General features: G+C 33.4%; 2 protein-coding genes across 2 annotated transcripts; both read left to right on the top strand.

The window, feature by feature from the left end:
• The first annotated feature begins 7,121 nt into the window (after positions 1 to 7,121).
• LOC135930109 (uncharacterized) lies at positions 7,122 to 8,420 on the top strand. The gene has a single exon (XM_065466895.1). It carries the CDS (start codon positions 7,122 to 7,124, stop codon positions 8,418 to 8,420), a length of 1,299 nt encoding a protein of 432 aa, XP_065322967.1.
• On the top strand, positions 8,420 to 9,580 carry LOC135930108 (ATP-dependent DNA helicase PIF1-like). The gene has a single exon (XM_065466894.1). The coding sequence runs from the start codon at positions 8,420 to 8,422 to the stop codon at positions 9,578 to 9,580; it is 1,161 nt and encodes a 386-aa protein (XP_065322966.1).
• The last annotated feature ends 452 nt before the right edge of the window (positions 9,581 to 10,032 follow it).

Raw genomic sequence — 10,032 nt, 5'->3', positions numbered from 1 at the left:
AATTACACATTTTCCTTATATATATATTACACATTACAATTTCTCTACTTACTTGCATATATTTCTTTTTGAACAATAAATTATTATTCTCTTTTTATAACACTTCTTTATTGTTATTTTTTCCTCTTTTTTAAAACTTTTTCAAAAATTTTTCTTTTTTTTTCTCAACACTCCAAAATTCAAATCTTCCTATACATCTTTAATTTTACTCACTTCTTTTTTAACATTTTTCTTTTACACTTGAAAACTCAAATCTCTTTATACATCTTTAATTTTACTCATACCTAAAAATACACCCAACTATAATTTCTTTTTTTTTAAAATATATATTCCTCAGTCTTTTAACCTTTATTTTCCCTAACCATTATATTTCACAATGCAAATAATCAACATCACATACCAACTATTCCCTAAAATTCTTATGCCCATCTCCTTCCATATGGAAAAATCTTGTTTTTACAATCTCATTATTCTCTATAGATCATTTCTCCTTACTCTCCATCACATCTGCTTTCATTGTACAAAATAATTTGACATTTCTCTCACTGATAAGTTCTTTCACTCAATTCATAGCCTCTCCTTTAGTCACACAATGGAACGCTGCCCCACGTGTTCCAAAAACATAAAAATCACCAAATCCGGCCTTTTCACCAAGCACAAATCCAAAGGCATTGCTTGTCCTGAGTCTGGAAAGCGTCCTTCCCCTCCCTTCCAAAATCCCCTCTCCATTTTTTCTACTCACAATTATACTTCCACCTCATCCAATAACGCCCACATACCAACCACATCAGACACATTCATTTCCCTCCCACCTACCACTCACGTCGACATCATTAACTTTCTAAAATCTGACAAACCTCCCATTATTTCTAGAATTCCCAAAGGCTCTAGAATACAAGTAGCCAAAGCTCTCTCTACCTGTCTTCATTCACTATTAAATAACTTTTCCTCTCTAGATCATTGGCTCAAACTCTTTTCATTTTCTTTCACGACTCTCCAACCTCCCAATCCTGAGATTCACAAATCTTTAACCCAACAAATTAAAGACGCAACCATACACCCCCTCACCCTCACATCCACCTTTTCTCCTCATAATTCTAAAAAACTTTCCAGCCTCCAATTAAAGGCTAAGATAATTTCTAATAAAATAAACAATCTAAACATCAAATCTGCTCTCCGCCTACTAGCATCTGACGACTCAATTGCAACCAGTAATGAGGAGAGCTACAACAAACTTAAACTTAAGCACCCTTCTGGAGGTGACCTCATACCTCCTCCTCCGCCCAACATATTTCCCACTAATTTTACCCCCGTCGAGGTGCGCAAAAGTATCCTATCCTTTCATCACGACTCCTCGCCCGGGTACGATGGGCTTCGCCCCATCTTCCTCCAGGACCTTACATCCCCCCTCATAGTCAGCCAGGTCCCTATTTTACAGAATCTAACAACATTCTGCAACAAAATAGCACATCGACCTGTTCTCGAATCCATCAGGCCACTCCTGTTCGGCGCTAAATTAATCGCACTCGAAAAGCCGAACAAGGACATCCGGCCGATAGCAATCGGGACCGTATTCCGTCGTCTCGTTGCTAAACTTATAGCTTCCAAAATTAAGGACAACGCAGCCTTAATTTTAGCACCCCATCAACTCGGTATTGGCATCCAGGGCGGTTGCGAAATAGCCACACACGCTACTCGCATCCATCTCCAAACCAACCCTAGTGACGAAATCCTCGTCAAAATTGATTTCTCTAACGCCTTCAACTCCATTCGCCGTTCCCACTTTCTTCCACAAATATACCACTCATTTCCCACCTTCTCCCAATTTTTCCACTCCTGCTATTCCAAGCCATCTCATCTCCAATTCAACAACTACTTACTTTCATCATCTGAAGGGATCCAGCAAGGCGATCCTCTAGGCTCGATACTTTTCTGCATTGGAATCAACGAAATGGTCAAAAACATTTCTACCAACTGCAATCTTCCACTCCACACTTGGTACATCGACGACGGAATATTCTGCGGCTCCCCTCACGAGGTCGCCAAGGGCCTCGCCATCATTAATACACATTCCGCCGCAATTGGACTTTCACTTAACGAACAAAAAACCGAGATCTGTCCACTTCATTGTTCCATCCCATTCACCCATAACTTCCTTACAACCGAGCTATCATCCCTCACTCATCTCGGCTCACCTGTCGGTGGCTTGCAATCCATTAATCACTTCTTCACTAACGCATCATCTAGCTTACTTCATTTCAAAAACATCTCTAAATTTCTCCCTCGCCATCAAGCTTTTTTTCTCCTCAAAAACTTTTACTACATTCCTAAAATTCTTTACGCTCTTCGATCCACCTCAATCTTTAAATTTCCCGACTCACTAAAATCATTTGAAACTTCCGTCAAATCTCTTGCCGAAGAGATCCTTAATCTTCGCTTCAACCATAATTCATGGCTACAAGCATCACTTCCATGCAAGCTCGGGGCCATCGGCTTACGCTCACCTCTAACTCTTTCCATCAGTGGATTCATCGCCTCCCGCCTCTCATCTGACTCACACATTAGCCAGCTTTCTCACTTTCCTGACCCACCATTAGCTGAAGCCCAGACCATTTGGGACAATTCCGTTGTACCAAACACTCCTCGACCCTCCTCCTGTTTACAGAGAGACTGGGATACTCCACTCAATGAAGGCTCCGTCGCTTACCTAAAATCGAGCCTGACGACGATCTCACAGTCTTTTACCAATTAAACCAAGGATCGGGTTACGAGTTTCTGGAAACTATACCCTCCAACAACCTCGACTTGTTGCTGACCGCTGACGAGCTAAGATTTGCCATTGGATTACGGCTCAATTGCGAAATTGTTCTACCGTACCAATGCAAACATTGCGAAACCAGCGTCGATCGCAAGGGCAGACATTGCCTCCATTACCGCTTTTGCCGAGGCCGTTTTCCACGGCACACCAATTGCAATGACATCATATTGCGCGCTCTCAAACCCGCAGGCATTCCATCAAGACTTGAACCGACCGGCATTTTTAGATCCGACGGAAAACGTCCTGATGGAATGTCCTTGATTCCTTGGTCAAGGGGCCAGCTACTAGTCTGGGACTTCACCTGCATTGACCCAAATGCACCATCCAACCACAACGTCGATGCCCTCGCTCTAGCAGAAACTCGTAAAACTATCAAATATAGTTCCATAGACCCCTCTTTCTTATTCATACCTATCGCCTGCTCTACTCTTACCACCTTCGGTAGCAAAGCTCTAAGTTTTTTTAAAGAATTAGGCAAACGGATTCGGGAAAAAACCGATCAGCCTAAAGAGTCCCTTTTTTTACGACAAAGACTTGATACCGCCATCATTCGCTCTAACTACCTAAGTTTCATCTCTTCCATTGAATAATCTCCTATGTCTATGCTCTCTCTCTCCCTTCTCTTTCCTAGTTTCCATTCTTTTATCCCTTACCCTTTCGCAAATTATATTTTTATATTTTTTTACCTTTATTAATTTTACCATATAAAAAAATTTATTATTTGCTATAAACTTTTGATAACATATTATATCAGCAACTATTGAAATAAAGAGAGAATTTACCCGTCAAAAAAAAAAAAATTTATAAAAATATAAAATATTTTAATAATTTTTTTTATAAATGACATATAATTTAGTTATATTTCAGTGAAAAGAAAAAGATGCATTTAAATTAAAAGCCTAAATCAACTATTTTATCACAAAATCTTTGACTTAAATAATCATTTCGAACTTATTTTTTTGTCATTATTTTTAGTTATATACGTCATGCATAACTTATAAATAAATAAGGATTTTGATTAGTCCTATTAATATTACTTAGATTTTTTATTTGTTAATATAATATCTTTTTTTAAATCTATAATATATATAAAAGCCTTGTCACAACTGTGACATTAGTCAATTATTTTACCTGATAATAGTCAATTATAATTTTGTTAATATATTATGTAATATTCAACTTCTTTATTAATTATTGGACGTTTGTCCTACTTAAATAGGGAGTGATTCTTATAATCTATCTATCTATCTATTATAGCAATTTTAAATCTCCTATAAATCATGGAAAGCATTTCAGAAGTATTTTGAGGCAATAGGCAGGAAGGAACATTAGTATGAAAAAAATGTTTGCAGATAATCCTACAAGAGCTAAGGAATTCAAATCTATAATATATATATATTCAATAATAAAATCATCATAGCTTAAACATATCAAACACGCATTCATAAACCAAATCGAACCGCCATTTTCAAAAAAATAATTTCAATACAAAAAACAATTACAAAACATAATTATATAATAATTACAATAATTGATATTTTTTTTAACAGACACCACATCGAGCAAAACCTTCAATCATCATCTTCATCAATAAATTTTATTTTATACTTTCAATTTACACATCTGATTTCCAGTTATTTACGGCAAGTTACGAGCAAGGAAAACATCAAAAAAACGACACCACATCATCAGTAAATTTTATTTTATACTTTTATTATTATTACAATTAAAAAATAGTATTGACGTATAATTTTTTATATTTTGGTTTGTATTAGTATTAGTTTTGTAACCCAATAAAATATTGAATATTGTTGTCTGTCTTAGAATTTTATTGGTTTATTTATTTGAATGGGTTAATAAAATATATTATCAAGAGGTAATGACGTATAATTGTAAATAATATTGACATTGCTTTTAAACATGTATATATCTTTACTTTTAGATGAATTTATCAGTGATTGAGATTGGCTTAAGTGGTATTAGTTTTATATTTTGGTTTGTATTGGTATTAGTTTTGTAACCAAATAAAATATTGAATATTGTTGTCTGTCTTAGAATTTTTTTATCAATGAAAGCTTAACCCCCCCCCCCCCCCATCTATCACCTAACATATAAATTGTAATAATAATAAAAGAATACTTTTATTCATTGCCTATGAGATAACCTTAAAAAACTTATTTATAAGGTTATCTCATAAGCAATGTAATTTAAAATTATTATAAATACTATTTTATTATTTTTTTTAGATACCTACACAAGAATCCATTCAACAAAACCAAACAATAGAACGTTTCATACTATCAAAATCTAAAGAAGGCATTATTGCTTCAACAAGAGTAAATTTTATATTTTTTTTTATTTGTATTTTATGTTAGCTGATAGCCCGTCAAGAATGACGAGGAATCAGATTTTTCCTATCTTATAAGATGTGATTCCGAAATATATATTTATTAGGTGAGGGGCTATTCTAATATTTTCCATTATTTTTTATAAATATGTTTATGAAGTATATATTAAGTAATTTTATTTTATGTCCACAATAATAAATATTTTAAACTAAACTTATTTTTATAAAATTGAGTAATTCTTATATTTTTAAATTTTAATAATAAATCAACATAATGAGAAAGCTAGAAAGAGACAGGCACTTTGTCGTAGCAAGAAAAGTAACGAACCAAGTCCTAATCCTACAACATCCAAGTATCTTGAAGATACTGGAAATAAACAATTTGCTTCAACATCCAATCATCTTGAAGATACTGTAAATCAAGAACAAGTTGAACATTACTGTGGGCCATTAAATATTCTATGCCCATATTGTTATGCAGTAAATTTTATTTCTGAAAAACCATCTGATGGAAAATTTAAAAATTGCTGCCACAAAGGTCGTGTTTTATTGCCTTCTCTACAATATCCAGATTTTTTAAAAGATTTACTTTCAAATTTAGACAATCATTATTATAAAAATTTCTCTCAGAATATCCGCTCATACAACAGCTCCTTGGCCTTTGCCTCGATGGGGGCTAAAAATGATAATTTATTAAATAAAGGCCCATACTGTTTTAGGGTTCATGGTCAAATTTATCATCGAACTTCACATTTATATCCTCCTAATGGCGTTTTCCCCAAAATATGCACAATTATATGTTCTTGAAACATCTCAGGCTATTGAAAATCGTGTACTTTTAAAAGAAAATTCAGCCTGTGATATTCATTTATTAAAAAAACTTGATATTTTAATTCGTCAAATAAATCCATATGCTATTAGCTTTAAAACATTCGGTGAGGTTGAGAAGGCCGAAGAAATGAAAGCTAGGTTAGAAAACCGTCCTATATCAAAGGTAAATATGATTTTTCGCCGTGATCGAGCTAATGATAGAAGAAGATTTAATATTCCTACTATTGATGAAGTAGCAATGATTTTTAATAACGATGATGGAGAACCACCTTTTCAACGTGATGTTAAAGTTTATCCACGAAATGATGATTCAAATTTAGTTATCTTAAATATTCTTAGCCCAAATTTAGATCCTATGGTGTATCCTTTACTATTTCCTTATGGTGATCATGGATGGCATACGGATATGAAATTTAATGGGCCATTTAAAAAGGGAACAAGATCAAATATAACTATGTTACAATTTAAAATATCAAGGTTAGCTATTCGTGCTAACATTTTTAATCCTATTCTTTATGCTGGGCGATTATTTCATCAATATGTTGTTGATTCTTAGCTCCAAGTCGAAGCTAATAATTTGAATTATATAAAATTAAACCAATCAAAATTACGTGTAGAGGAATATTCAGGGTTTATGGATCATATTTCTAAAGCAAATGATAATACTAATTTACCTCTAGGAAGAGCCGTTATTTTGCCTCCTTTTCAGGGGTCCGAAAGAAACATGCGTGAACGATATCATGATGCTATGGCTATCGTTTCTAAGTTTGGTAAGCCTGATTTATTTATAACTTTTACATGCAATCCCAATTGGAGGGAAATTAAAGAAAATCTTTATAAAGGACAGAACCCTTCGGATAGACCTGATTTATTAGCTAGAGTTTTTCATTTAAAATTATCTGAATTATTACACGATATTATTAAAAAAGATTTCTTTGGCAAATGTTCGGCGTATGTTTATACCATAGAATTTCAAAAGAGAGGATTACCTCATGCTCATCTGCTCATTATATTAAGCGAAAATAATAAAATTGAAACAACCGAGTGTATAGATAATTTTGTTCGAGCTGAAATCCCAGATAAAAATATCGAACCCCGATTATATGATATTATAAAACTCGCTTTATGATACATGGACCATGTGGTATTTTGAATCCTCACTCACCATGCATGGAAAATGGTTCGTGTACAAAAAAATTTCCGAAAGATTTTCAAAAAGAATCTCAACACAATGCGAATGGATATCCATTTTATCAACGTAGAGATAAGGGTTTTATTCATGTCGGAGGTAAGCCAGTTGATAATCGATACGTAATCCCTTATAACAAATATCTATTATTAAAATTTAATGCACACATAAATGTTGAAATATGTACATCAATAAAATCCGTCAAATATATTTTTAAGTACGTTTACAAAGGATACGACTGCGCTAATATAGATCTTAAAACTAATTCGCTTCAATCTCATGATGAAATTAGAATGCATATAAATGACCGATATGTAAGTGCATGTGAAGCCATGTGGAGATTATTAGAAAATCGTATGCATGATCGATCTCACGGTATAAATCGATTAGCAATACACTTGCCATTTCATCAACCGGTATATTTTATAGAAGGACAAGAACGTCAGGCATTAGAGAAATCTGCCAGCAGAAATACTACATTAACTGCCTGGTTTGAATTAAATAAAAATGATGTTAATGCCCGTCAATATTTATATGTCACTATACCATATCATTATACTTTCAGCGCTAATAAGTGGAAACTTAGACAAAGACAAAACAATATAATTTCAAGGATGTATACTGTTGATCCTAAATCCGGCGAGAGATTTTTCCTACGTTTACTATTACTTCATGTTGTTGGCGCCACAAGTTTTGAATATTTGAGAACTGTAAATGGAGTTTTATATAATACTTTTAAAGAGGCGGCTTTTAAAAGAAATTTATTGGTTGATGACAAGGAATGGGAAGCATTTATGGAAGAAGCGTTAACATTTTTAATGCCCATACAGTTGCGTCAATCTTTTGCCTTTATTTGTATTTTTTGTCAGCCAGAAAATCCAAATAACCTCTGGGAAAAATTTAAAAAATATATGATAGAAGATTTCGCACATACCCATACAGATTCTATTGCAATTAATATGGCCTTATCAGATATAGAAAAAGTATTGCACGACCATGGTTTTCGTTGTAGTAATTTCAATTTGCCTGTTCCTACTTTAATAGCTCAGGATGATTTTTATAATAATGATCTTGAGGCAGCTGAGGCATTGAAACTAATTACTAAATTAAATTTTTTACAAAAATCAGCCTTTGATTTAATCGTTCAATCTATCGAAAATAATGATTTTCCTCAGCGTTGTTTTTATATTGATGGTCCAGGTGGATCGGGAAAACCTTTTTGTATAATACCCTAATGTGCTACATTAGAGGACGCAACCAAATAGTTTTACCGTTTGCAACAACAGGCATTGCCGCTATTCTTTTAAAAGGGGGTAGAACAATACATAGAGGATTTAAATTACCTATTCCGATTGTTGATAACTCTGTATCTCGCATGAGTCTTCATTCCCCTGATGCTACTGTTATTAAAAGGACCAAATTAATTATTATCGACGAAGCCACAATGATGACTAAATACGCTTTACGCTGTATCGATAGATTACTTAAAGATATAATGCAAACAGTTTTCCCATTCGGTGGTAAAGTTATATTATTGGGCGGCGATTTTAGGCAAACTTTACCTGTCATTCCAAACAGTTCAAAAGCATATATTATTGAATCGTGTCTTAAGTCTTCTGATTTATGGGTTTATTTTAAAGTTATCCACCTGAATGAAAATATGCGGTTATCTTCTGAAAATGTTAAGTATAATTCCTGGCTTTTGAATGTTGGAGAGTCTTTATCAAATGTTTACAATCCTTTACTCCCTCCAGATTCGATTGAAATCCCAAATTCATTATTAGAAAATTCATTAATCAAATCAATATATGGAGACTCCATACAAATATCTGATATTAACCTATTTTCAAAAAAAATTATATTAACCACTAAAAATAACATAGCCCTAAATTTAAATAACGAAAATATTCAACAACTACCAGGAAATTCTAAGATATATTATAGTGCTGATTCTATACAAACATATAATCCGGAGGATTTATTTAATTACCCCATTGAATTTCTTCATTCTCAAACCCCATCAGGAATGCCTCCTCATATTTTAAATCTTAAAGTTGGGACAATAATAATGCTTCTTCGTAACATGAACCCCAGAAGAGGCTTATGCAATGGGACACGCCTTTTTATCAAAAATTTACATGATAATTTTATAGATTCTGAAATATTATCAGGAACGCATAATGGCCATCGCGTTTTTATTCCTCGAATTGATCTATCCCCTAGCGATTCCCGGTTACCTTTCATATTAAAAAGACGCCAATTTCCTATTATTCCTGCTTTTGTTATGACTATTAACAAAAGTCAAGGTCAAACATTTGACAATGTCGGCCTCTTTCTTCCTGAACCTGTGTTTTCCCATGGTCAGCTCTATGTTGCTCTAACACGTTGCAGATGAAAATTAAGATATTACCTACAAAAAACCAGGGCAAACTTTTGAATGATAATAGAGTATTTACTCTTAATGTCGTATATCAGGACATATTTAATTCTGTCCCTACAAATTAATAACGATACCACATTGAGCTAAACCATCAAAGATCCGATACCATAATCAGTAAATTCTATTTTATACTTTCAATTTACACAATATATTTACAGCAAACTACAATCAACAAAATTTTGGGCAAGCGTTACCATGGAAATTAAAAAAACGAATCATATTGAGCAAAACCATCAAAGATCTGATACCATTATCAGTAAATTCTATTTTATACTTTCAATTTACACAATATATTTACAGCAAACTACAATCAACGAATAAGGCAAGCGCTACAACCATGGAAATTAAAAAAAGGAATCATAATGAGCAAAACCATCAAAGATCCGATACCATTATCAGTAAATTCT

This window comes from Gordionus sp. m RMFG-2023, chromosome 5, assembly GCF_954871325.1.
Source record: "Gordionus sp. m RMFG-2023 chromosome 5, tfGorSpeb1-WG-v2, whole genome shotgun sequence".
Lineage (NCBI taxonomy): Eukaryota > Metazoa > Nematomorpha > Gordioida > Chordodea > Parachordodidae > Gordionus > Gordionus sp. m RMFG-2023.
This window is presented reverse-complemented; position numbering and strand designations above follow the sequence as displayed.

Coding starts and splice junctions, on each gene's coding strand:
- LOC135930109 (XM_065466895.1), top strand. CDS start 7,122: ATGATACATGGACCATGTGGTATTTTGAATCCTCACTCACCATGCATG.
- LOC135930108 (XM_065466894.1), top strand. CDS start 8,420: ATGTGCTACATTAGAGGACGCAACCAAATAGTTTTACCGTTTGCAACA.